At 37.2% G+C, this 27,520-nt stretch overlaps 12 protein-coding genes across 12 annotated transcripts in view; all 12 read left to right on the plus strand.

The window, feature by feature from the left end:
• PCDHA2 (protocadherin alpha 2) overlaps positions 1–4,696 on the plus strand; it is a 217,237-nt gene extending 212,541 nt beyond the window's left edge. Inside the window, exon 4 of the mRNA NM_001082583.4 lies at positions 1,975–4,696. Within this exon, the coding sequence (NP_001076052.1) occupies positions 1,975–2,285 (311 nt within the window). The 3' untranslated portion in view covers positions 2,286–4,696. The remainder of the gene's footprint in view (positions 1–1,974) is intronic.
• The window catches only part of PCDHA3 (protocadherin alpha 3), a 211,072-nt gene extending 206,376 nt beyond the window's left edge, over positions 1–4,696 (plus strand). The window contains exon 4 of the mRNA NM_001082586.4: positions 1,975–4,696. Coding sequence (NP_001076055.2) covers positions 1,975–2,285 — 311 coding nt within the window. The 3' untranslated portion in view covers positions 2,286–4,696. The remainder of the gene's footprint in view (positions 1–1,974) is intronic.
• PCDHA4 (protocadherin alpha 4) overlaps positions 1–4,696 on the plus strand; it is a 205,021-nt gene extending 200,325 nt beyond the window's left edge. Inside the window, 1 exon segment of the mRNA NM_001364703.2 lies at positions 1,975–4,696. Coding sequence (NP_001351632.1) covers positions 1,975–2,285 — 311 coding nt within the window. The 3' untranslated portion in view covers positions 2,286–4,696.
• Positions 1–4,696, plus strand: part of PCDHA5 (protocadherin alpha 5) — a 190,432-nt gene extending 185,736 nt beyond the window's left edge. The window contains exon 4 of the mRNA NM_001082585.4: positions 1,975–4,696. Within this exon, the coding sequence (NP_001076054.2) occupies positions 1,975–2,285 (311 nt within the window). The 3' untranslated portion in view covers positions 2,286–4,696. The remainder of the gene's footprint in view (positions 1–1,974) is intronic.
• Positions 1–4,696, plus strand: part of PCDHA6 (protocadherin alpha 6) — a 184,102-nt gene extending 179,406 nt beyond the window's left edge. The window contains 1 exon segment of the mRNA NM_001082591.4: positions 1,975–4,696. Within this exon segment, the coding sequence (NP_001076060.1) occupies positions 1,975–2,285 (311 nt within the window). The 3' untranslated portion in view covers positions 2,286–4,696.
• PCDHA8 (protocadherin alpha 8) overlaps positions 1–4,696 on the plus strand; it is a 170,851-nt gene extending 166,155 nt beyond the window's left edge. The window contains 1 exon segment of the mRNA NM_001082589.4: positions 1,975–4,696. Coding sequence (NP_001076058.2) covers positions 1,975–2,285 — 311 coding nt within the window. The 3' untranslated portion in view covers positions 2,286–4,696.
• PCDHA9 (protocadherin alpha 9) overlaps positions 1–4,696 on the plus strand; it is a 164,532-nt gene extending 159,836 nt beyond the window's left edge. The window contains 1 exon segment of the mRNA NM_001082587.4: positions 1,975–4,696. Within this exon segment, the coding sequence (NP_001076056.2) occupies positions 1,975–2,285 (311 nt within the window). The 3' untranslated portion in view covers positions 2,286–4,696.
• Positions 1–4,696, plus strand: part of PCDHA11 (protocadherin alpha 11) — a 144,497-nt gene extending 139,801 nt beyond the window's left edge. The window contains exon 4 of the mRNA NM_001082588.4: positions 1,975–4,696. Within this exon, the coding sequence (NP_001076057.2) occupies positions 1,975–2,285 (311 nt within the window). The 3' untranslated portion in view covers positions 2,286–4,696. The remainder of the gene's footprint in view (positions 1–1,974) is intronic.
• PCDHA12 (protocadherin alpha 12) overlaps positions 1–4,696 on the plus strand; it is a 136,716-nt gene extending 132,020 nt beyond the window's left edge. Inside the window, 1 exon segment of the mRNA NM_001082584.4 lies at positions 1,975–4,696. Coding sequence (NP_001076053.3) covers positions 1,975–2,285 — 311 coding nt within the window. The 3' untranslated portion in view covers positions 2,286–4,696.
• Positions 1–4,696, plus strand: part of PCDHAC1 (protocadherin alpha subfamily C, 1) — an 85,375-nt gene extending 80,679 nt beyond the window's left edge. Inside the window, 1 exon segment of the mRNA NM_001082582.4 lies at positions 1,975–4,696. Coding sequence (NP_001076051.4) covers positions 1,975–2,285 — 311 coding nt within the window. The 3' untranslated portion in view covers positions 2,286–4,696.
• Positions 1–4,696, plus strand: part of PCDHAC2 (protocadherin alpha subfamily C, 2) — a 45,873-nt gene extending 41,177 nt beyond the window's left edge. The window contains 1 exon segment of the mRNA NM_001082592.4: positions 1,975–4,696. Within this exon segment, the coding sequence (NP_001076061.1) occupies positions 1,975–2,285 (311 nt within the window). The 3' untranslated portion in view covers positions 2,286–4,696.
• PCDHA7 (protocadherin alpha 7) overlaps positions 1–4,697 on the plus strand; it is a 177,804-nt gene extending 173,107 nt beyond the window's left edge. Inside the window, 1 exon segment of the mRNA NM_001082590.3 lies at positions 1,975–4,697. Coding sequence (NP_001076059.1) covers positions 1,975–2,285 — 311 coding nt within the window. The 3' untranslated portion in view covers positions 2,286–4,697.
• The last annotated feature ends 22,823 nt before the right edge of the window (positions 4,698–27,520 follow it).

Raw genomic sequence — 27,520 nt, forward strand, 5'->3', positions numbered from 1 at the left:
CATAAATTTACAAAGACAAAAGTTATCCTGCTTCCACCTCCCTCCTCTGCCTCCCACCACCAGGGAGAACAAAGGTTAACCACTGAAGATAACTTTGGACTCTTATTGGCCTGGAAATGGTACTGCTTTACAAATTAGCCTTTATCTGCTATTCATTTGCCTTCCCCCAATTAGCTACCCATTAGAGACTCAAAGTCCTTAAAGGTCTTTTCCTTTGTCTTACACTTCCTTAAAAATTTATTGTTCTTTGTTGAAGATGCTATATAAGCTGGAATTCTAAGCCACCTTTTTGAGAACTGCTCATTCTCTGGGTGTCTGTCATGTATATATGAAATATACATGTTAATAAACTTCTGTTTGCTTTTTTTTCTTGTTAATCTGCCTTTTGTAACGGGTCCAGTCCATCTAAGAACTTATTGGGGTTATTCTCCTACATGACAAAGAACTCATGAGAATAAGTGTTTCAAGAAGGGGATGACAAATGCTGCTGAGAGGTTTGATAAGATGAGGACTAAAATGTGACCATTGATTGTGGAAGTAATATAATGAACTTGACATGAGTTATGTTAGAAAATTACTGCTCAGGGACACCAAATTAGAGGAGACTGAGAAGTAATAGGAAATTGAAATAGCAGTTGTACACAACCCTAAACTGTAATTGAACATAAACAGTTTATTTGATGGAGCTTTTCACGTGTCAACCAAAGGAGCAGTGTTAGATACATAAACATTGCTATGATGTCAGAGTTCCAATGTCATGGCCACTGGGATCACTTTGCCCAGACAGACCATTACCCTTCCTCTCCGGCTCTGACTTCTACTCTTCTAGAAGTCACTGGTATACTTTATGGTGTGTCTTCCAATCAGACTCTTGGGAATGTCTTCTATTGAAAACTCCTGTGGATGCATAATCATTTTCCCAAGACTCAGGGCAGATTTCACCTCCTCTGGAACCCCATTAACTTTCTCAAGTATAATTAACAATTTCTTCTTCTGGAGTCCCACAATACTTTACGTATACTTTAGTTATTGCATGTATTAAGTTGGTTTCTAGTTGCTTGAGTGTATGTCCAACTAGACTGTGAGCACACTGAGGGAAGGAATTTGGCTTGGAAAGTAAAATTGGCTCCCAGTGTTTTATCTAAACAAATAGGCTCAATTTACAACAGGATTCCATCCTCTTACGCTGTGTATTCCCATCTCTTCCATGCTGCATCCCACCACCCTTCAATGTTATTACAATAAAATTAAGATCAAATAATTTATTCAACTAATTTTTCTTGTTTTGGACAAAATAGACATCCTAATACATTTATAGCCAAAGTTTAATCTAGACACTAAAAGGAGCATATTTTGCCTTTAGGCTCTGTATTTCCCATCCCATTCCCAGTCAAGATAATCACAACTGTATTCTTTAGGAAATTCTTCACAAAGAACCAAACATATGTTACTATGAAACTAGATTCTTGGTATCCTGGTGAAAAAACCTGCCCTCTTGCTTGTCTGTAAATACTGGCCTTGGCTGGGTGTGGTAGCTCATGTCTATAATTCCAACACTTTGGGAGGCCAAGGTAGGAGGATCTCTTGAGCTTCAGTGTTTGAGACCAGCCTGGGCAACATAGTGAGATCCCATTTCTATAAAAATTTTTTTAAAAAGCTAGCCTGGCATGGTAGCTTGTGCCTGTAGTTCCAGCTACTTGGGAGGCTAAGATGTGAGGATTGATTGAGCACAGGAGGTCGAGGCTGCAGTGACTGCATTTCAGCCTGGGTGACAGAGGGAAATCCTGTCTCAAAAAATTTAAACAAATAAATAAATAAGTAAACACTTGCCTTGCCCTCAGACTTGAACAAACAACTCGTGATTTTTCTGGGGAGGTTCAGCCTGCCTATGCAGTACTCCTGTACTCTACCAGCAGTGTGGCATCAAGAGCATGTGTTGACCCTGTTAATGATTTGTAATGTTTTGTCTTTCAGAACCAGAGGCAGGAGAAGTGTCCCCTCCAGTCGGTGCGGGTGTCAACAGCAACAGCTGGACCTTTAAATACGGACCAGGCAACCCCAAACAATCCGGTCCCGGTGAGTTGCCAGACAAATTCATTATCCCAGGATCTCCTGCAATCATCTCCATCCGGCAGGAGCCTGCTAACAGCCAAATTGACAAAAGTGACTTCATAACCTTCGGCAAAAAGGAGGAGACCAAGAAAAAGAAGAAAAAGAAGAAGGGTAACAAGACCCAGGAGAAAAAAGAGAAAGGGAACAGCACGACTGACAACAGTGACCAGTGAGGTCCTCAAATGGAAACAAGCCACTTAGCCAGTTTTTGTAATAATGGCAAATCTCTCCCATGTAGCAATTCCCTGCTCCTTTTTCCTATCTACATGAGCCCTCTTAGAGACCTCAGAAATCTGCAGAAAGTTCCCTGTGTCTGTCTAGAACGCATTTAACAGGTTTTGTCGTAAAAGCTTTACTAAGTCTGGTGTTAACTCTTTCTCTCCACTCTGGCTTGTTTTCAGAACCTAAAAAGCAGACCCAAGTTTCCTTTCTCCTCCGCCGCAAAGGAGAGGCTTCCCAGCCCCGCCAGTGAGAGGTTGGACTCTCTGCCCTGTGCTCCGGGGATCCTGTCTTGATGACACTTGCAGGGCAGGCTGAAAAGTTTTGAGATTGAGCAGCTTGGGTGTTTGTGGCCACTGGGTATGTGTGGCTACCGCGGGTATGCGAGTGCCAGATATTGGCTGAGACGAGCCAGCTTAGACTAATTGGTACAAGGAAGGCAAGAAAACAAAGACAAATAAACAGCGGAAGTTATCAGTATGGAGGGGAAGTGTAAACTTAAAGGGACCAGACTTTCTAAATCTTACAACTCAAGAGGTGGCGGCCACCCTCTAGGAGACAAAACTACCCCCACTGACAAGGCTTTAGGAGACCCTAAAGTCTGTTGGCTGTGACGTCATTATACCTAAAATCTGCATCATACCTGCAAGCCAACAGTTCAATGTTTTAACAGAGAACCACCCTGGGAAACAGAAGCAGATCTGATGTGTTTCCTATACATGTCCTGTGCTCACTTTATTAAAAATTCTTTTGCACACAATGTTTATGAAAAGGCCAGATCCTTTTCCAATACTTATGCAAAAGCAAAAGAAAACCCCGACACCTCACCTTTCGCTGTTTGTTGTTTCATAGATTTATTTAAAAAAAAAGAGAAAGTCTATAGCTATAAATCTTTAAAGAGAAATATGAATACAATTCCCCTACACTCTCCTCAAAAGAGAATTCAGTCTACAGCCATTTAAATGATCATTGCTGCTACAGAAGTGCTTTAAGAGAATTGCCTGAAACATCTGTATTATATCGGCCACCTGCCAATCACAGCTTTACTCTTTCAGGTCACTCTGGGGCTGCCTCTTGCATGTATTACTAAATAAAATGATCTCTCTTTCTCTCTCTCTCTCTTTTCTAAGAAACAATTATGTGCACTTTGATACACAACCTTCTCTAACCAACTATATATCAAGACCCAAAAATGGAAGAAAAATATTGTTTTCTCATACAGTGAGCAGATTTTTCAATCTACTAATTCTGTGACTTGTCTTGGTGTGCTAGCCTACACCTTCTCTTTGGTTTAGTTTTCTTTTTCTATAACACTCTGAATTGCTAATCTTACTAACACCTATGATGTTACCTGAAATCAATCTCCCATATGTATGCTGTATGCTATGCTAAGACTCCTGAAATATACTTACTCTGTGCTTGTGTATGTGAATGTTAATGCAACTATTACCTAGAGTGAACTTTAAACTTTATTGTTGAATGTAATTCCATTATATTTCCTTTTGTACACCTGTGAAAAAGTGGAGTAGTGTTTTTTTAACCATTGTTAATCAGCTTTTGTGTATGAAAGACACAGTAAAATTTCTTTCTTAAATCAAGATACTGGTGATTCAAGGAATTTTATTTATGGTCCAGCCAAGAGCCATCTCTTGCCAAGACTTCTGCTGGCAAGGGAATGGGTAAAGCTGTTTTGTTCTAGTAACAATTTTGGAATGAATACTGACAATATTCCATGAGGGTGTGCAAGCACAAATTTTACCAATCTGACCTCTTTGAAGTTGCAGAATGCTTTGAAATTCTAATGGTATCTGAAATATCAGCTCATAGAAAGTAACAAAATTTGCTGTCACCTTAAATAAGACATTTTAATTTTGTTATAATGTACAATTTAGAAGTTTGATTAATTATATTATCTATTTAGGCATTAATATAAAAGAGGTAGGAGTCTGTTATTTAAAAAAAGCATTAAATTAAAAAAAAACTGTCATGTCTACTTTTAGCTTCATTCTCCCATATTTTGAAGGGTGTGTAACTTCAGCTCTGCAGGATTGCATGGGGTAAAACTTGTTGCCAACACATGTGAACCATTGCTACATTGTAGGTTGTGATCATTTTGCCCCACTGAAGCCCATGTATCTGACCTTACGTGCCTTTTGAACTAGGAGAATCGGGCTAATTTATTAATGATGATAATTATAATGTATCTGTACAGCACTTTTTACATTTGCGAAGTGCTTTCCAATCCATGTTAGTTACTAGTTATTACAGCTGTAAGGATAAAACACGTCATGTGGATTCATTTTGAATTGGTGCTATTGGTATTTCCTCTGTTATTGCTAATAAATGAAAATGGTGGTATGAAAGAAATGGTGGTCATTTCTAAGAATAGGAGGAAATAGAACACTGATAAGCAATTAATACTGAAGAAGATTGCTGCAGTATGAAACTCACTGTAACACTCTCTTATCACGTTAGCTTTTATGTCCATTACTAAGGCAAAAGCCCCAGTGGAATCAAGATTCAAACTTCATATCATTAGAATGGGCAGCCAGGAGGTTGCTGCGTCACTTTGTAGTTACACTATTTCAGTTTTCTCTAATAAGAATTGCAACAAACCCATTTTTATCACAAGAGCCCTTCTAGGCATCTTTTTCATTACTTGTTTAGCCCTTGCACCTCTCTACAATTGGAAAGCCAAGTGACACCCCAAAGAAATGAACTTTTAGGTCAGGGATAGTGGCTTGTGCCTGTAATCTCAGAACTTTGGAAGGCCAAGGCCAGAGGATGGCTTGAGGCCAGGAGTTCAAGATCAGCCTGGGCAGCATAGCGAGATCCCATCTCTACAAAAAGAAATAACTTTTATTGAGTGCAGGGTGTATGCCAGCCACACTACTGCATAGGTTCAGCTGTGACAAATAGATTGTTTTGTCCTTTTGTAGTTAAATTTGTATAAATATAAGCTTTAGATGCTGTAGGTTCTCAGTTAGGAGCAATTTTGCCCTCCTGGGGACATTTGGCAACGTCTGAAGTCATTGTTGCTTTTCATTACTTGAAGTGGAGGGTGCTATTGGCATCTACTGGGCAGGGGGCAACGATGCTGTGAAACACCTGGCAATGCACAGGACAGGCCCCTATAACAAAGGATCTTACAGCCCAACATGTCAATGTCTCAAACCAAGATTGAGAAACCTTGAGATAGAGTGACCATGTAATTTGTGTAGTCCACTTTTGAAATGGAACAGGAGACACCATTCGTTATTACTTCAGGATTCAAGATGTAAACTGGGACTGTCCCAGGCTAACTGGGATTTATAGGGACTCTATAAATAAACTGGTATAGCTGTGCCACTAACTAGATGGGGAATTTGAGGCAAACCACTACTTCTCTCAGTTTTTCAGTCATCTCTAGACTGGTCATAATTATAATACAGACCTTATAGATTTGTGAGGTAATCTTAAAAGGTTTTAGCAGGTCTGGCACACCATAGTACTCAATAAGTATTATTATTTATTAATCCTTTTCTTCCATTTCCTTACCCCCTTTTCAGAGATTTAGCTATTAGACCCAGGGAACTTTTCCTACTGACTAAAATGTGAATGAGGGATGGCCAAAAAAATCAACATAGTCTTGGCAATAAAAATATTTTATTTACTCCTCCGCTCTTTTGCTCACCCCAGGAGGAAAAGAAATAAAGTCAGTTTCATAACTCCTTACCTATTTCTATCATAATAATAATCAAATCCCTAAGTAGTCAAGTGGTCAGTCTGTTTGCAGCTATTTCACCTCAATTATTGGTGATCTGAAAGCCAGAAACCAAAGGGTTTGAAGTACAACAGCTTGAGAGAGAAAGAGAAGAGTCACCTCCAACAACTTCTTTCGGCAGATGAGCAAAACAGAAATGCCAAATTACCCACAGACTTGCCTGGGATTTCACAGGCAATAAAGGACAAGACAGGTGCATCTCTCTCAAGGGTCAGGCTACTTGATATAAGTCTCACATATACAGAGTGCAGGATTCATTCTTTAGAAATATTGCAATTGATCTAATTTTAAAGGATGAGATTCTCCAATGAGTGTCTAGAGCCTTGGCTTTGAATTTTAGGCTCCTAGGTAAGATTGTAAGTGCCAGGATCTCATGTTAATGTATTTTACTTTTAAATTATAAACATTATGTTTGTTATAAACCCCAATCTAAAGTACAAATGTAACTGACCAAACACTAATGCAATTTTACTGTTAAATCTAGATTTAAAAACCATGCAAACATTAAGAGATACAATAAAACAAGTAAACAAACAAAACTACAGATACAGTTCCTCAAGACTTTCAGTCCCTGGAGCTTTTCCAGGAAATGGAAATGGAAATAAGTTGGCCACTCTTTGACCTATTTCATCATATTTTCATGTGCTTCCTTTCCTTGTAGAAAAAGCTGATTATGTTATTTCCCTCAAAATTACCTTGACTGTTGGCTGGCAGGACACAACTTGCAACCTGAGAAATTTCTTCTGGCTTTATGCACACACACACACACATGCACACACACGCGTGCGCACAGTCATACGTGCACACACGCGTGCACACACATGCACACGCACACATGCTGACACACGCACATGCACATGCACAGAGGTTCTTACTGTAACTAGGAGGGGGCTTTAGCAAATGAGCATGGTGCTGTCCTCCTTTTGAAATTGTGCCTAAGAGTGGTATATAGCAACCTTTTTTTTATAATCAGTCAGGTAAAATGTTTGCTGGGTCCCATTTTCTCTTGGGGTTGATCCATTGGGAAATGCCTGCTGACGTATGAAATCTTAAAAGTTTTTTGCCTAATAAAGTCTATCACCTTGTCTTTGAACTTAAGCTCCTCTGAGCTGGACACTAGTAAATTTACTTTCATAATATGAGTCTAGTTTGCATAAAGAAATAAGAAAGAGTAGGTAGTGAAAAACATAAAGTCCAGCATTTTGTTAGGTTACACAATTGTCAGGTGACTTGGGGATCATCAATCCACAAAGAACATGAGCAAGTCAGACAACCACTCAGCCAGTAGCTGGTCTTAGAGCAGAGCTAAAACAATTGGCACCCGAAGCATAAACATATGGGAGACTGACACAACAGTTCTCGTTTTAGAGTTTGCTTTCACTAGACTTACTTTATTTAGTTTTAGGTGAAATTGAATTTTTATTATAAAAGGTAATACGTGTTCTTTAAAATAAATCAAATAAACCAGAGATATATAAAGAAAAATTATTAATCTCACCATCTTCTTTCAATTCTCTCTTACATGGGTATCCAATTTTAACAATTTCAGATGTGTTTCTCTGCATTTTTCTCTATACACACACATTTATATCACATACACATAGTTTTAAAAATAATTGTTTTCCTTTTTTTTCTTTGAGACAGGATCTCACTCTGTTGCCTAGGCTAGAGTGCAGTGGTGCGATCTCAGCTCACTGCAACCTCTGCCTCCCGGGTTCAAGCGATTCTCCTGCCTCAGCCTCCCAAGTAGCTGGGACTACAGGCATGTGCCACCAGGCCCAGATAATTTCTTTTGTATTTTTAGTAGAGACAGGGTTTCGCCATGTTGGCCAGGCTGGTCTCGAACTCCTGACCTCAGGTGATCTGCCCGCCTCGGCCTCCCAAAGTGCTAGGATTACAGGCATGAGCCACCGCGCCCAGCCTGTTTTCTTTTTTATATAAAAACAAAATGATGCCATGCTTGTTGCCCTGTAGATTTTTTTTTTAATTTACAATAACATGAAGATTTTTTTCAGTTCAACTCTACATCACTCTTTTTAATGCCTATATAAATTCCACATAATGGCCAGATCATAATGTCATAACGCATTTAATTTTTCTAGATTTTTGCTACTCAAAACCAAAAATAGCACTTGTTCACAATTATAAATTTAGCACCTGAGCTTTATAAAACCTGGTCTAGGTGTATTACAAAAAGGACGTTTGGAAGACTATTATGAACTTTATGTGACTCCCTCCACAATAATCACATTCCTTTACTGGAACTCACTCATTTCTAGTATTCACCGTTGAATTGTGGCTCTATTTGTAGATGAATGGTGAAAAACAGAGACAGACATTCACAAGAAAAACAGAAAAATGTTAGAAAGATATGTCTTCATTTACTTATCCAGAATAATTTCATGGGAGCTTCATTTCATCCAAAGACTTCTCCATTCAATCACAGATTGAAATGTATGTATGAAAGAAGAAGTCTCAAAGACAATTCAAATACTTGCTTAGACCTGTGATATTTTAATATAATCTGGTTGAACATTGGGTAGAAAGCAGTCTAACTTTTTTCTAGGTTGTTACATGTTACCTGAGGGTAGACATATTAACTTTGTACCAGTGGAGCTTATTTCATTTTAAGAAAAACAAATTGCTTATCAAGTAATGAATCCAAGACAGCCAAAAATCAAGGCAGCCATTCATGTATTTAAAAAATCTCAGTTACAAAACCATCTGGCTATAAACTTCAGGAAACCTTCCTTATGAAATTATTGATACTATTTTATCCCTTAAATCAGCCTTTCAAGACGTAATTCCAGTCTGGGTTCAGTGGCTAATGCCTGTAATCCCAACACTTTTGGAGGCTGAGGCAGGAGGATTGCTTGAGCCCAGGAGTTTGAGATTACAGTGAGCTATAATCAGTCACATCACTGTACTCCAGCCTGGGTTACAGAGCAATACACTGTCTCAAAGAAAAAAAAGAAAGAACTGCATTCCTAAATCAGGTTTATTCCATTCTCTATGGCTAATAGAATTCATCAGCCAGACACAGCACACATTTCTTCCCAACTGCTGTAGCTTTCCAGATCACCTTCCTCTTGGTCCTCCTCAAGCCTATGATCAATTTTTCAGAAATCTTGGAGTCTGGAAGTCCTAGCCTTCCTTTCACACTTTTCACAGTAGTATGCTAGCTTAGAGCCCAACCAGATATCTGGTAAGTCGGTTCTAGGACATAGGTGGGTGGTCCATATACTTGGGATCAGTAGCTGGGATAGGCAGTGCTAGATTTTTCCTGGGGATGCTTATAGGATGGGGAGGAAGCCTTGTACAGGCTAAACAAATAAAATTAGGATCATTCAGGTACTTTCTTTGCATAGATTTGGAATGATAGGGCCAAGGGGCTATGGAATGAGACCTTTTTTGCTGACAGAGATGTGCATTTTAAAATAGATTCTTGGGTTGTGAGTTAAAGAAACCAACACCATCTAGTTTAAGCTAAAAAGGATGATTTATTATAAGGACACAAATTTGTTTCATTGAAACTAAGAATGGGAGTAAGTTTAGGCCTCTGGAACCAGTAACTTGGAAGCCAGAAAAATTCCTTTTTAAATTTATCTTCTCTAATTATCTCTCTTAATCTGTTTCATTCTTCCCTGTCTCTACAGATCAGCTCCCTCTCCGTCTCTTTGCCACAGCTTCTAAATTTATACACACTAGGTTCTAGTGGCCCATAAAAACCTACGTTCTGTTTCTTTTTTCTCTTCTTTCTTTTTTTTTTTTTTTTTTGAGACGGAGTCTCGCTCTCACCCAGGCTGGAGTGCAATGGCGCGATCTCAGCTCACTGCAAACTCCTCCTCTCGGATTCAAGTGATTCTCCTGCCTCAGCCTCCCGAGTAGCTGGGACTACAGGCGCTCACCACCACACCTGGCTAATTTTTGTATTTTTAGTAGAGACAGAGTTTCACCATATTGGCCAGGCTGGTCTCAAACTCCTGACCTTGTGATCCGCCCACCTTGGCCTCCCAAAGTGCTGGGATTACAGGCGTTTGAGCCACCGCACCCGGCCACATACTTTCTGTTTCTAATTCCTAGTTCTAACTTCTTCCTGGAAAGAAAAACTAATTGGGTCACCTTGAGTCAGGTAGCCCATCAGCCATGGGCCAGAGGACTGTGGGTAGGAAGGAGAATTCTCAGAAAAAAGGAGATCGGGTACTTAGAGACAAATTTAATAGCTTGCTGATAGCTGATATTCCCCAGATACTGTTAGTATATTAAACATCAGTGTATAGAATCTTAGAAACTTACGGCCCCAAGGAAACTTATTTAACAAATGAGAAAATTGAGGCTCACAGAAAGGGGAATGACTCATTCAATGTTACACAGCTAGTCAATGACAAGGCAGCTATTCTCCTGTTACCACTCTACTGCATAACTAGAGGCCACCAGGAGTGAATGACAATACTCATTTCGTTATATGTTTGAGAGCCAAAAGTAGTACAATTTAGGGAGGTCATGTTAATTTTATATAGAAAGTAGTATTTCATTGTTATGTATGTTTTATTAATCTTTTTATTCAAGATGAAATATCAATATTGATTTCCCTTTATTGATTCTAAAAGTAAAACAAGCTTTTATTTTTTTAAAAAATAAAATATACAGATGTCCAGAATTTGGAAAGTAGCAAGTGAAGTATCTCCTGAGAGGCACCATTAAGAGTTTGGCATCTATTTCTCCATTCCTTTTTTCATGCATTTGTAACTGGGTGCTTGAAAGGACTCAATAAATAGCAGCCTTCTCTCTTGTCCAGGGTACTGAATTAATTGATAAATAAGACAAAAGAATGGCATCATAAGGCAAAAATATTCCTTTTATTAATAATAAAGATGTTAGAGAATGTAGATTAGTGTGAGTGCCAAATGGGACTGCTAGATGAACCCCAGAATTAGTCAAATTTTTAATCCCAGTGTCTGGCAAGAAAGACAGTGTTGAACAGAAAAGAACTATTATTCCCAGCAGAAAGCTTAACTCCAGGAGGAAAAGAGGCAGTGCTGAGCCAAGTATTAACCATTTATTCTTACCCAAGTTGCCAATCAAATACGTCCCTAAAACCTCCTGAAGCAGAGTGAATAAAGGGGTATGGAAAAGTTAAGAGCGTGACTCCAAGTTCCCTTTGCGTACAAGAGAGCATCAAGAGGGAGAAGATGCATTTTTCTGTAAATATGTATATAGTTTTTAAAGGATCATACTGGTCTTAGTTTCTGTAACTTGCTTTTTTTCCACATAAATATAAATCTATTTAATTATTTGTATTAGTATTTCATGATATAGCTATAGTATAATTTATTTAACTAGTTCTCCATTAATAGACAATAAAGATTTTTTCAAATTTTTACTACCATGAGTAGTCTTTTACCACATTTGGCATGTAAGTCCAGTTATTACCTCAGGATAATTTTCAAAAAGTAGAATTACTAAGTATCAAATATATACATTAAACTTCTTATATATATATTTCAAAATTGGCCTCTGGTAATGCAGTATACTCTTGCCAAAAGTTTATGAGAATTTCTTCTATACCTTGCCCAACACTGGATCTTAAGAATCTTTCTCATCTTTGAAAACATGATAATCAAAGGATTATGATTTAATTTGCATTTCTTTACCATAAAAATGCACCTTTTTTCCATCTCTTCCATGAAAAGATTATGATTTGACTGATCTGACTTATGGTGTCAACTATTTACCAGAATACAAGGTGCCTTTAAGTATCTGAGTAGCAAATTTGGCTTTAAAACAGTGTGAAAAATTGATAGTGTTATTTGGCCCAGTGGATATATTAGATATATTACAATGTGTGATCTCAGAATCAATGTTCAGTCCATATATTCATGCAATGGATAATTACTGTAATAAATGCAGACTTGACATTTCAGTAGAAGGAACATAGTGCATTAGGCCTGTGTCCCAGAGGGCTTGTTGGATCAGGAGCTTAGAAACTATCAAATACAGTAGGCCAAATGCCTTGGCTCTAGAGCTTCCCCCTTCAGTCCTCATAATGGCCAAATAGAAGGGTGCAAGATTTTGCCATCCATACTTTTTGGAAAAGGAGCCAACATGTCATTGTTTTTAGTTTCCTGGGTACCTTAATAGAAGTATGATTAACTCCCCATATAGCAGACCTCAAGCCTGCTTTACGGAGTCTTAGATCTATTGAAAGATTTGGTAATGCATGTTAATAATACCAACAAAGTAAATTTTGACACTAATGTCTAACTGTATACAGAAAAGATAATTGAGTTGAAATAATTAGTATCTATAAAGAGCTTAGATCAGGGTCAGGCTCAGGGGAAGCACTAAATAAATATAAGCCATTTTTTAAAAGTTGACAATATGGCACCTGAGCCCATTTTGAGTAATTGAGGATCATTTTCTGTTTCTTTCTCTTTCTTCTCTTTCCTTCTCCTCCCAGTTCCCCAATTCATCCTCTTTCCTATATTCTTTCTCTTCCCCATTGATTCTTTCTACCCACCTCACCATTTTTTTCTCTCTTTATGATTCTTTTTCTTTACCTTCTTCCCATACTATCCTTATTAAATGTCTTTGTAATCTACTCATCTCCAGTGACAGTCTGGTTATGGTTGAAATTCTCAATAACAACTAAGAAAATCAACAATTAAAAAAATTAAAATCGACTTAATGTTTAATTAGGTAACAATTTAATTTTTCCAATTCAAGGCATTTCATATGGGCCATATGAAAACACAAGTTTACTCTTTTCTGAGTATATTTGTATGCCTTAAAAGTAAGTTGATAATTTTTTCTCTTCCATTTTTAGAGTTTATACTGGATACTTTCAAAGTTACTTTTATTGTAAGAAAACATATGTTGGCTGGGTGCGGTGGCTCATGCCTGTAATCCCAGCACTTTGGGAGGCCAAGGCAGGTGGATCATCTGAGGTCAGGAGTTCCAGACTAGCCTGGCCAACATGATGAAACCCCTTCTCTAGTAAAAATACAAAAAATTAGCCAGGCATGGTGGTGGGTGCCTGTAATCCCAGCTACTTGGGAGGTTGAGGCAGGAGAATTGCTAGAACCCGGAAGGCAGAGGTTGCGGTGAGCCGAGATCATGCCATTGACTCCAGCCTGGGCAACAAGAGTGAAACTCAATCTTAAAAAAAAAAAAGAGAAAAGAAAGAAAGAAAGAAAAAACCACGTGCATCTTAGGCTACTGATCAGAGAAAGGAAAAGTGTCTACAGAAACTTGATTGCTTGCAGAAATGACTGTTCCCTTCTAATTAAGAAAATAAAAATCACATAATTTTTATTTCTTTTTCACTTCTTTCCCTCTTTGCTTGTCTATGGAGTCAGTGAGAACACAGAGGGCTAAAAGGAGAAAACTTAGAAATGCAGGTAGGTTGAAGGCAGACAAAAGAGTTTTTACCCATACTATACAAAACCCAAAAATATCAGTTGGATTAAATAAGTAAATATAAATTAAACCATAAAGAACTAGAGTAAAACAAAAGTGCATGTCCGTTATGGGGAGAAGGATTTTCTAAGCTTAAAGGCAATAAATTAAAGCACAAATAATGGAATAGATTTGATTACATAAATTTATTTTATATCCCCAAATTAAAAGGCAAAACATTGCCAAAAATATTAACAGAAAGTACAATAAAAGATTATTTGAATTATATAAAGAAATCATACAAATAGATAAGAAAAATACTCAAGCTCCAAGACATATGAACAGATGATTCACCAACCAATTTTTAAATGTTGAGGAAAATGTTCAACTTCATTAGTAATCAGAAGTAGAAACTTGAAACAATTAGATACCATTTGTTACTTATTACATTATTAAGAAGTTTGAAAAATTCCAATTTTTAGTTCTTATAAAGATGTGCAGTAACACTTTCTCTCCACTCCTTTTTCCATTCTTGGGGAGCTCTGATGACTTGATGTTTCTAGACTTTCTATACCGGATCCCTCTTTTTTCGGGGAAAATATTTACCCGGTAAATGAACTGAAAGGGTACACTGGGCATGCATAAATCATTCCTGTTCTCTTTTCTTCCTCTTGTATCAAACTCTTCACCCAGAGCCCCTGCTCTACTCCTGCTGGTGTGACAGGGAGGCCTGCCCTGGGTTTAATTCTGCAGGTCTGTAGAAGATGCATATTTGCCTGGAGATACAAATATATTTCTAATATGAGATTTATTCGTGATAAATAGGATATTTTGGTCTCCATTTGCCTTCTTCTATGTTTCATACCTCTATTGCTTTAAATATTGGCTTCAAAGAGGAATATTATTTATTAATGACCATCAAAATTCAACACTGTGCCATTGTGTACCCGAAGCGTTAAAGATGTTTAAAGTGTTTTCTCCATTCCTGGAAATTACATTTAGACAAAGCCATATGCACTAATATCTTCATTATATTTTTATTAGTAATGATATAATAATGGTTATGAACCTATGCTCCATGTACTAATGAAGTTGTCCTTAAAAGGCAAAAATCAAAATGTAAAAGAATATACATACTTCAATTATTCAACCAATATTTTTTAGCAACTATTATGAACCAAGTACTTTGCTATATAAAGTAAAATACAAAGAAAAAAGACTGGGCCAGACATAGTGGCTCATGCTTGTTATCCCAGCACTTTGGGAGGCCAAGTCAGGAGGATTGCTTGAGAAGTTTGAGACCAACCTGGGCAATATAGTGAGACCCCATTTCTAAAAAAAATTTTTTTTAATTAGCTGGGCATGGTGGTGTATCCCTGTAGTCTCAGCTACTTGGAAGGTTGAGAGGGGAGGATCCCTTGAGCCCAGGAATTCAAGGTTGTATTGAGCTATGATTGCACAATCCCACTCCAGCCTGGTTGACAGAGTGAGACCCTGTCTGAAGGAAAAAAAAAAAAAAAAAAAAAAAAAAAAAAGAAGAAGAAAGGAAAAGAAAATAAAGAAAAAAAGACTAGAAGGAAATATATCAAAATTCTTAATGTATATTTTTAAGTAGTGGTACAAAGTCTATATCTCCTTTCTGATTATATGCATCTTTGTGTCTTTTAAAATTAGCATGTATTACTTTATAAAAGGATATACACCTTCAGAATATATAGAAAAACACCAAAAATTCAACAACAAAAAACAGACAGCCCAATTCAAAAACGAAGGTTGGGAGTGATGGCTCATGCCTGCAATCCTGGCACTTTGGGAAGCTGAGGCAGGCAGACGGCTTGAGCTCAGGAGTTCAAGTTCAGCCTGGGGAACATGGCAAAACCTCATCTCTACAAAAAAATACAAAAATTAGCTGGGCATGGTGGTGCACACCTGTAGTCCTAGCTACTCGGGAGGCTGAGGTAGGAGGATGGCTTGAGCCTGGGAGGCAGAGGTTGCAGTGAACCAAGATCGTGCCACTGCACTCCAGCCTGGGCTGTAGAGCCAGACTCTGTCTTAAAAAAAAAAATGAGAAGGACTTGACTAGACATTTCTCCAAAGAAGATATACAAATGGCCAATAAGCACATGAAAAGATGCTCAACATCACTAATGATCAGGGAAATGCAAATTAAAACTACAATAAGTACCATCTCACACCCAGGATGTGGTTGGCTACCACATATCCTTTTGATGGTAGCCATTTGTTTTGTGGATAGCTACTATCAAAACAAAACAGAAAATTACAAGTGTTAGTGAGGGTATGGAGAAATTGTAACTCTTGTGCACCATTGATGGGAATGTAAAATGGTGCAGTCACAGTGGAAAACAATATGACCAATCCTCAAAAAATTAAAAACGAGTTACTGTAGGACCCAATAATTCCACTTTTGGGTATATACCAAAAATAATTGAAAGCAAGGTCTTAAAGGGACATCTGTAAACCCATGTTAACAGCAGCATTATTCACAATAGCTTAAATGTAGAAGCAACCCAAGTGTCCATCAATGGATGAATGGAAAAACAAATGTCATACACATACAATGGAATATAATGCAACTTTGGAAAAGGAAGGCAATTCTGGCACATGCTACAACATGAATGAACCTTGAGGGCATTATGCTAACTGAAATAAGCCGATCACAGAAAGACAAATACTGTGTGATTCTACTTGTATGAAATATTAAAGAAGTCAAAGTCATGGAGACAAAGAATGGTTGTTGCCAGTAACTGTGGGGAGAAAGGAATAGGGAATTATTGTTTAATGGGTACAGAGTTTTAGTTTCACAAGATGAAAAGAGTTATGGATGAATGGTGGTAATGACTGTACAACATAATACATACCGTTAATACTACTGAACTATACATTTAAAAATGGTTAAGATGGTTAATGTTATGTGTATTTTACTACAATAAAATATTGAAAAAAATTATATGCCAAAATAAATTCAAGAGGAAGTAAAACACATACACCAGGAGACAGAGAGAGAAAGAGAGAGAGAGAAATAATGTAACTATTAAGAGCAAATGTGGTGTAGCAGTTAGGATTAGTTTAGGTTAGCGTATTTTTAAAATATTCAAAATAAAAGTGACTTAAATATGATAGCAATTATATTCCTCTCATAAAAAGAAGCCTGGACGTAGGGAGTCAGGGCTGTGGAGGTAGCTTTACTGTGACATTAAGGATCTAGGATCATATCTTCTATTCTGCCCCCTTAGCCTGGAACATTGGCAAGGTCTCTCATAGTTCAATATGGCTGCTAGGTCTCCAGCCGTTTCAGGAGCAGGAACAAGAGAAGGAAGTCTTTTAAGGTTTCCCAGAATTCCCACCCCACATTTCTGTTTATTTCTCACTGGCCAAAAGAAGACAACAAAAATTACATGCTCACATGGTCACAACCTGATGCAAGGATGTGACCCATTAGAAATAAGCATTCTGTATCTAAAGAGGGCAGAATATTGGAGTTATAGCCTCTGCCACAAAATGGGTGAATTTTAAAATGTGGCACATATACACCATGGAATACTATGCAGCCATAAAAAATGATGAGTTCATGTCTTTTGTAGGGACATGGATGAAATTGGAAATCATCATTCTCAGTAAACTATCGCAAGGACCAAAAAACAAACACCGCACGTTCTCACTCATAGGTGGGAATTGAACAATGAGAACACATGGACACAAGAAGGGGAACATCACACTCTGGGAACTGTTCTGGGGTGGGGGGACGGGGGAGGGATAGCATTAGGAGATATACCTAATGCTAAATGACGAGTTAATGGGTGCAGCACACCAGCATGGCACATGTATACATATGTAACTAACCTGCACATTGTGCACATGTACCCTAAAACTTAAAGTATAATAATAATAATAAATAAATTTTAAAAAAGGTTAATTTACCAAAAAAAAAGTCTCAAAGTGGGGAAAGATTTTATACGAATAACAGAATACTAAGAAGTTATAGAAGAGAAAATATTTATTTTGCATATATAATTTTAAAAATTGCATTAAAAATAACCATGAACTAAGTCAAAAGACAAAATATATTGTTATTTATATCATAGAAGAGGACTAATTTCTATACATATAAGTAATTCCTACAAATTAATAAGAAAAAGCACAAAGAAATATAAAATAACAGCAAATGGCCAAAAAGAAGTAAATGCTCAAAAGGGTTAAATAAGATAAATCAAAATATATTATATATTATAAATATTTATTACATACCTATCTAATATATTATGTTTATATTAGAAATCTTTATTAGAAATATAAAAATAAAACACGTTGGCAGTCCTTTAGAAACTAACAGTCTAAAAATGAATTCAACCTCCTAGAAATGGGAAAAGTATACTTTAAAAAAACAAAAAACAAAATTTCCTGTGTGCGGTGGCTCATGCCTATAATCCCAGCACTTTGAGAGGCCAAGGCGGGTGGATCAATTGAGGCCAGGAGTTCGGGACCAGCCTGGGAAACATGGGAAAAACCCTCTCTACTGAAAATACATAAATTAGCTGGGCGTGGTGGCCTGCACCTGTAATCCCAGCTACTCGGGAGGCTGAGGCACGAGAATCGTGTGAATCTGGGAGGCAGAGGTTGCAGTAAGCCAAGATCGCGCCACTGCACTCCAGCCTGAGTGAGAGAGTAAGACCCTGTCTCAAAAAAAAGAAAAATTATTTGGAAAACATTAAATAAACCCAGTCCAGTTTATAAGACCTATATACACTAGAGCAGTGGTTATTAGTCCTGGCTAAACCTAGAGTTACAGATACAGTTGCCAGATTTAACAAATGAAAACATAAGATGTCCAGTTAAATTTGAATTTCAAATAAATAGCAAATAACTCTTTAGTTTAAGTATGTCTCATGCAATATCTCCTATACAATATTTGGGACATACTTATATGAAAATATTATTTGTTTTCTCTAAAATTTACATCTAACTGATGTCTTACACTTTATCTGACAATGCCTGGGCTCTACTACAAGCCAAATAAATCAGAATCTCTGGGGTTGTGGCCTGGGCATTGTTTTGAAAAACTCCCCAGGTTAGAATCACTCGATGCATAGCTAGGATTGAGAACCACTGCTCTAGAAAATGATAATTTTAGATGATTAATTAGGGTAAATTGGCATCAGGAGAATTGACTTTAGGTGAATTGGTATCAAGATGAACTAAATTCCTGTCATCATCTTAGCATGTTATTTAACAAAAGCTTGTTCATCCCTCTTGGTCCATACATCATGTCCTTCTAGGAACCTAATCCATTTTGTAATCATTACTTACAAGGTCCCACTTCGAATTTGGCATCTGCCTCTGGCTGCCTTCTTTGCATAAGTGAGGTCTCTTCTGAGAGCAGTTTGCTTGTCTTGCATGTTAGCCAACGCCTGGAATTGAAGATGTGGACATGCTTATCTTGAAGGTTAAAGTTGAAGCGCCCTGGTTTCGAATCAGCAATGACTCGGAAGTCCCTTTTAATGCTTTCAGGTAGTTTTATTTTTCACTTGCATAGATGAGGAAATTGTAGGTAAGAATAATTTGATGAGTTTTAGGTGTTACGGACATAACCAAAGGCAAATTCAAGTATCTTAACCCTTAATAAATTAAGTTGGTTTAAGAAAAGATATTATGGTGAAAGTCTCCAATTTTGGTAAGTGTTGTTTATAAAAACAGGTAGACAAACTTACATCTCCAGACTTCTTTCAAAACAAAATGTCACCTTAGAGCACTTCTTTCTTCTTCTGTGCAGCTAAAGTGCTATCTGTCTCCTCATCAGTTCCAAATGACCAATGTGGCAGAGAAGAATGGGCTGTTATTTGATGCCAAATTGAATCTGCAGAGACTCAGTGGACTAGGACCAGAGAATTATTACAGTGACTCAATATGTGTGTGTCTATTTGTGATTTTTAACATTGATAGTAGCAAGGCTTACTTTTAATTTCCTCTTAAATATTAGGCTGTTTCAAAATGTCCACAGTTACTGATTAGGCCATTGTGTTTCTGATCTTGGTGATAAAAAGTAGCGAATTTTTAAACTTAAAAAAAAATTCATTTGGGAGGTTCTAACTGAACTTTCCATATTTCAAGAGTACTTGAACTTTCCATATTTCCTAGCCACAGGAAAACATGAATATTCTTCAGCTCAGAGCTAAATTTTAGTCATGCTTATCGCCCTTTGGTTTTCTCAGGCCACTGCCCCATGTGAGAGCTAGCAGCATCAGCAGCACAACTATCATCCCAATATTCTGATCATCTGAGAAGCATGGGCTTCAGGAATGGATTTGTTTTCAAAAAGCGTACAAAGCCAGAAACTTGATTCCTCCATTTATGGATAATATCCAAGACAGATGGAAAGAAACACACCAGACAGCAAATGCCCTTGTCTCTGGTCTCCATATCTGCATTGGCACAGGTCAAACACAGTCTCTATGTGGCCCTGGGCTTAAAGGAAAACATCAGTTTTAGCTAAGCGAGAGCCCCAGAATTCAGTATATTTGTGACACGATCCAAATCCTTCACCCCCAACTTACAGCCTTACCATCACTATGTGACCATCAACATTAAGGTCATGGTTTATGCCAGTTTCCAAAAGTTCAGAACTCCCCGACCATCCCCTTTCACTCAGAGAGTAAATCCCATGTTGTTCTGTAGATTTTTTTTTACGCTATTTCTATCTTTCCTTAACTCGTGAAGCCTTTGTATTATGCCCTGTGGTCAGTCATTAGCAAAATTCCCTATGTCTGCAGCCTCTTTTCTGAAAATTTGCTGTGTTTAAACCGAACACTGGTTCTCCCTAAGGAGATTATTTCCATTATTCTTCTCAAAATGTAGCTGTGATTTTTCCTTAGCCTTTAATCCCACTGGGCCTAGAAGTAAGAAATTATCTTCCCTGCTCCTTCCAGATCATCCTACCACTTGCCACTTCTGTATCACCCTACCTTGCCCCCCACCTTGCCACTTCCAGATCTCCCTATCTCCCTTCTGCCTAACAACATTCAGCTTAGAATCTCATGTGGTCAAATTTTAACACCCACTGCCTCTCCTTGTAGCAGTCATCTCCTGATCCCATGTCACTCACTGTCATTTCTTGATGATTTTACCTGCTGGCTCAATATCTTCTCTAGTACTATTCTAAACATAATACTTGGTGATTTCAATATCCACATAGATGTTTCTTCTAACAGCCTACCTTCTCCATTCCTTGACCTTCTCTCCTTGAATTACCCAGTGCTCTACTGACCTCAGCTACCTACTCCCATCTAAGGTCAAATATCTTTATGTTATCAGTGACTGCAACACTTTCCTAATTTCTAAGTATCAATTTCAAGCATCAAACTTTCTAATTGCCCCCTACAATTTTCCCAGCTTACTCCCTCTAAGACCCTAACTTCGAAAATAATGCCAACCATTCCAATACATAAAATCTATTAGTCCTACCATCTTTTCATCATTCCTACCACCTTCATGTCCTAATTCTTTTTATCCAGTGAAAAGTCTGGGGTCAATCATTATAATCACTCCATTTTATATACCTTAAAATCCACGATCCTCCCTCACTTTAATATACTTGCTTATAAAAATCTGAAACTTCATAAATCAAAAACTAGATTTATAAATTCAAAGACTTGTAAACCTAAAACTTTGCCCACATCAGGCTTGTATTCACATATGTTAATGTAGCAGGAGAAAAACATCACAATATTGCTAGCTGTTCTCATTTTATATTTGTGATTACAAATCTCAAGTGGCCCTTAACGTTGTCTGGCAATTATATAGTATTTTCCTAGCCCATTTACTCTCTCGTCTGCATCCATCCTACCTTGACCAATTCCTACATTCTGATGTCTTTCCAACTTTCAGCACTCCTCCCACTCCTCCATCAGTAAAGCATCTAACTTCAAATAAATTTGATAAATGAAGTGATCAGAGGAGCTGCCCATAAGTCTTATCTCATTGACCTACTGACCTGCCTTTGTTCTCTTGTACTGTATGTTATATTCCATGACTACTAGATGAACTCTCTGTGTCATTGCTTTCTACCACCACTGTATTATCAATTTTCTCTTTCCTACTGGATCTTTCCCATCACCATACAAGCATGTTGTTATTTCTCACATCTTAAAATAACTATTTATTGACCTCGTTTTTCCTTCCAGCTACTGCACATTTCTCTCTTCTTTATACAAAAAATTCCTTGAAAGTGTTCCCTATACTGACTATCTCCAATTCCTCCTCTAATTTCTGTTTTATAGTTTAAAAATTATTACATTATATTATATTATATTATGTTATGTTATATTATGTTACATTATATTATATTATATTATATTATATTATATTATATTATATTATATTTTTGAGACAGAGTCTTGCTCTGTTGCCCAGGCTGGAGTGCAGTGGTGTGATCTTGGCTTACTGCAACTTCTACCTCTCGGGTTCAAGTGATTCTTATGCCTCAGCCTCCCAGGTAGCTGGGATTACGGGTCCACGCCACCATGTCCGGCTTATTTTCGTATTTTTAGCAGAGATGAGGTTTCACCATGTTGGCCAAGCTGGTCTTGAACTCCTGGCCTCAAGTGATCCACCTGCCTGAGCCTCCTAAATTGCTGGGATTACAGGGGTGAGCCACTGCAACCGGCCCAAGTTTTAAGATAATTATATTTAAACAATTAGTACTCATAGCTACTTGGCTGTAGGTTCAAATGACTTTATTTGAAACCACTATTCTTCATTTTAGAAATTAGTACTTGGCCTGAAAAGATCATTGCAATGCTCAATTTTATTTATTTTAAAAAGTTCAAACCTATAGAAAAGTCGACAGAATAGTAAAATAAACCTCTATACTCCTTTCATCAAGATTCACCATTTAACATTGGCCACATTTACTTCTCTCTTTCTCTCTCCCTTTACCTTTCCTTCCCTCTCTCCCTTTCTGTCCTTCACTCTCTTCCTTCCTCTCTGTGTAATTTTTGGTGTATCATTTCAAAGTATGTTTTAGACATGACACATCACTGCTAAATAAAGCAGCATACACTTCCTAAGAATACGACATTTTCCTACATAATCATGATGGCATTTTCTTTTTTATTTATGTTTCATTTATTTATTTATTTAAGACAGACTCTCGCTCTGTCGCCCAGGCTGGAGTGCAGTGGCATGATCTCAGCTCACTGCAACCTCAGCTTCCCAGGTTCAAGTAATTCTCCTGCCTCAGCCTCCCAAGTAGCTGAGATTATAGGCGCCCGCAACCATGCCTGGCTAATTTTTGTAGTTTTTTAGTAGAGACGGGGTTTCACTATGTTGGCCAGGCTGGTCTTGAACTCCCCACCTCAGATGATCCGCCCGCCTTGGCCTCCCAAAGTGCTGGGATTAGAGGTGTGAGCCACCGTGCCCGGCCTGTATTTGATTTTTTTCTAGATTCTCCATATAAGTGAGATCATGCAGTATTTCTCCTTCTGTGTCTGGCTTATTTCACTCAGTATAATATCCCCTAGTTTCATCCATGTTGTTGTAAATGGCAGTATCTCCTTCTTAGGATGGCTATTATCAAATAGACAAGAGATAGCAAGTGTTGGTAAGAATTTAGAGAAAAAGGGACACTTGTACACTGTTGGTGGGAATGTAAATTGGTATAGCCATTAAAGAAAATGATATGGATATTCCTCAAAAAATTAAAAATAGAACTACCATATGACCCAGCAATTCTTCTCCTGGATGTATACCTAAAGAAAATAAAATTATAACCTCATAGAGATATCTGCACTCCCATGTTCATTGCAGCATTACTCACAGAGCCAAAGTATGGAAACAACTCAATTGTCCATTGGCTGATGAACAAACAAAGAAATGGTGATACAAATATACGCCATGGGATATTATTCAGCCTTAAAAAGGAGATACTGCCTGAAGTGTAATCTTTAGAATTGCTTTAGTGTATGGTCTGTTGGTGGCAAACTCGTTTTTTGGGGTCTGAAAATGTCTTTATTTCATATTTGCTTTTGAGGTTTTTTTTGAGATGGAGTTTGGCTCTTATTGCCCCGGCTGGAGTGCGATGGCGCGATCTCGGCTCACGGCAATCTCCGCTCACGGGAATCTCCGCCTCCCGGGTTCAGGCGATTTTCCTGCCTCAGCCTCTCAAATAACTGGAATTACAGGCATGCACCACCACGGCCGGCTAATTTTGTATTTTTAGTAGAGACGGGGTTTCTCCATGTTTATGCTAGGCTTTGAATTCTAGATTAACTTTATTTTATATCAGAACATTGACAATATCATTCCATTGTCTTCACGTTCCTCTTTTGCTGCTGAGTTCATTCTCAGTCTGTCACTACTTTATTTACTATTTATTTATTTATTTATTTTTGAGACAAAGTCTCACTCTGTCACCCAGGCTGGAGTTCAGTGGTGCAATCTCTCTGCTCACTGCAACCTTCACCTCCCAGGCTCAAACGATTCTCCTGCCTTAGCCTTCCAAGTAGCTGGGATTACAGGCACTGGCCACCACACCTGGCTAATCTTTGTATTTTTGGTAGAGACAGGGTTTCACCATGTTGGCCAGGCTGGTCTTGAACTCGTGACCTCAAGCGATCCACCCACCTTGGCCTCCCAAAATGTTGGGATTACAGGCATGAGCCACAGCGTCCATCCTATTTTTTAAATTTTTTTAAAAAATTTACCTTTCCTATGGTGCTGAAGTCTGTCACTACTTTAAGAAATCTCTCTTCTATATCTATTTTAAGATAATCTTTCTCATTTTCACTGTCCTGCAATTATACTATGCTATATGTATGTGATTATTTGTTTTTATCTTATATGAGATTCATTTGGTTTCTGAATTTGTGATTTGGTATTATGAAAAATTCTAATTAATTATCTCTTTAAATGTTGCTTCTACTCCTCTTTTATCCTTCAGAGACTGCAATTATACCTATGTTTATCATTTCACTCCATTTTCTATGTCTTTTAAACTCTTTTTATAATCTCTATCTTTTTTCTGTCTTTCCTACAGTCTGCCTGTCTTCTAGTCTACTATTCTTTTTCATTCATGTCTGATTTGTTCTTAAACCTACTAACTGAATTTTAAACTTTTATTTATTACATTTTTGTATTTGTAGTTTTATGTGCTCTTCATCCAAATATGCTTGCTCATTCCTCATGATGTTTTCCCTCTGCTTATTTTCAAACTCATCTTTTATTTCTTTAAATATATTAAATATAATCTTTTTATATTGTATTCAATAATTTCATTATCTGAAGTCACTGTATGCCTGCTTCAGTTGTTTTTATTTCTGCTGGATCTCAATCTAGTATCTTGTGACATTGGTTTTTTTTATGGTAAATCGCTCACTTTCCTTAGATTCTATATTTAGAAATTATCTGAAGCCTGGGTTAAAGGTGGATTATTCTAGAGATAATTTGTACTTGCTTTGTCCAGGCTCCAGGGGTACTACAAGTTTGAGATCAACATAAAGTTATATTTTCAACTTGAAGTTTTGTTTCTTTTCCCAACTATCCATGTCTAGTGAATACAAGCTTCAAAACTACATGAGAATAAATAATATACCTATGTACCCACAAAAATTAAAAATTAAAAAAAATACAATATTTCAATTAAGAAAAAAAAAAAAAAACCTACATGAAAGCCACAAGCGGTTCCAGATCCCTAGTTGTGATCCCTATTCCCCACCATCCTGCCCCTACAGTTAGTCTCAGGAACAGTCAGGTTTTTCAGCTAGGGATTTTTGGTAGTCCCTGGGTGGAAGTCATATCTAGTTCACTTAACACTAAGTTGTATTCATCTCAGGGTCTCTCCTTTGATGAAGGAGAATCTCCTACTAGACTTCCTACACTAGTTGATTCAAAATCTTTTCACCTGGTCTTTGTGCTCAGGATGCGAAAACTGAAGCTCAATTACTGAACATTGGAGACGAATGGATATGAACCAACTACGGATACATGCAATAAGGTGGATGAATCTCAAAGCATTATGCTAAATGAAAAATGCTAGCTGCAAAAGGTACCTACTGTGTGCCTCCATTTAAACAGGGATAGAAATCAGATCAGTTTTATCAGAAGCTGCAGGTGGGGTAAAGGATTAAATACAAAGAGGCATGAAAGAACTTTTCGGGGTAATGAAAATATTCTATATTTTTATTGTGGTGGTAGTTAAATGACTATGTATGTTCGTCAAAACTTGTCAGACTGTACCCCTTAAAATAATGAGTTTTATTGCATGGAAATTGTATCTTCATATACTCAAATGTAAATGAAACCAGCTAAATACACACACACACGTACATGTGCACATACCAGAAATTCAAATGTATCCAGTCCTATAAATATCCCAGCTGGTATCAGTGGTCTGATGATCTCTCCAGTTCCCAGAAAGCAGAAATTTTTGTCGATCATTCACTGCTGTATCCCCAATACCTAGAACAATCCTAAAATGTCATAGGTCCTTTATAAATATTTATTGACTAAACAAATGGATTTCTAAGCAGTGGCCCTCAAACTTTTAAAGATCAAAAGCACTTTGAGGCCAGGTGTGGTAGTTCATACCTATAATCCCAACACTTTGGGAGGCCAAGACAGGAGGATCACTTGAGGCCAGAAGTTCAAGACCAGCCTGGGCAACACAGTGAGACCCTGTCTCTACCAAAAACAAACAAACAAAAAATTAGCCAGGTCTGATGGCAGGCACTTGTAGTCATAGCTACTTTGGAGGCTGAGGCAGGAGGTTCGCTTGAGCCCAGGAGTTCTAGGCTGCTGAGCCATGATCATGCCATTGCACTTCAACCTGGGCAACAGAGTGAGACCCTGTCTCAAAAAAAAAAAAAAGAAAGAAAAGAAAAGAAAAAGAAAAAATGAGGAACAAAGATATTATCATAATGAGAAAAGCACTAGACTTGAGTCAGAATCTGATTTCCAGGACTTTTTTTTTTGGCTAACTTGAGGTGTAATATTGGACATTCTACTTTTCTGGCCTTCAGTTTCCTTATATGTAAAATTAAAACTATACCGGGTCTCTCTTTTGCACAGAAAAAAAATTATAATTTAAACTCTGCATAACACCTAATTATGTGTTTTCATTTACCTCTTCCACACCCAGATTTCCAGGAATAATAAGAGGATGAATCATCAGTTAGGTGTTATCTTGAGTTTATTAAATCTTAGAAAAATTGAATTTCTTTCAGTTATACTCAGAGCATAGTAGAAATAAAGCATCACTTATTAAATATTTCTTGATAAATTATTATATTCATCATGATTCATATTATGGAATTGGAATAAGAGGAAATGCTTAATCTGTACAGAAACCCCTTAGAGCCTCATGAGAGTGAATTAATGAACAATTGGAGTGGTTAGGCAATCTTGGAAGAGTTAGAGAATAATACTTTTAAAATGTTCCAAAATTATCTGAAAAGAATTTCAAAAATATTACTAAAATTGATTATCACCTTATGATAGTGCTTATCTGTATTAGCTAATATTTCTCTAATTATTATATATTATATAATATTTTTGTAATTTATATATTATATATTTTTATAATTTATATATTAGGTAATATATTTTTATAATTTATATATTATATATTTTTATAATTTATATATTATATAATAGAGAAATATTAGCTAATACAGATAAGCACTATCATAATATTTATTAGCTAATGAATACTGATTACTACACAAAAATAAATAGCCTTTACAAGCAAAAAATAAAATCTGACAATGAATAATCAATTTTTAAGGTGGTTTGAAGGTCACTAAGAAGTATTAAAGCAAGTCACCCTAAAGGAGAGAAAAATAATGATAAATTTTATTCCCTTTTCCACAGTGTTCTTCAAATGCACTATCCTTTCATTGCTTCTAAATCTTTGTACAAGCTTTTTGCAATTGTTTTCCTTCCTCTTTGCTTAGATAACTCTTCATCTTTCAGAGCCCAGCCTTTCCCAGCCTCCCATTTCCCATCTGTAGTTTTGAGTTC

Source organism: Pan troglodytes, chromosome 4 (genome assembly GCF_028858775.2).
Source record: "Pan troglodytes isolate AG18354 chromosome 4, NHGRI_mPanTro3-v2.0_pri, whole genome shotgun sequence".
NCBI classification, from domain to species: Eukaryota; Metazoa; Chordata; class Mammalia; order Primates; family Hominidae; genus Pan; species Pan troglodytes.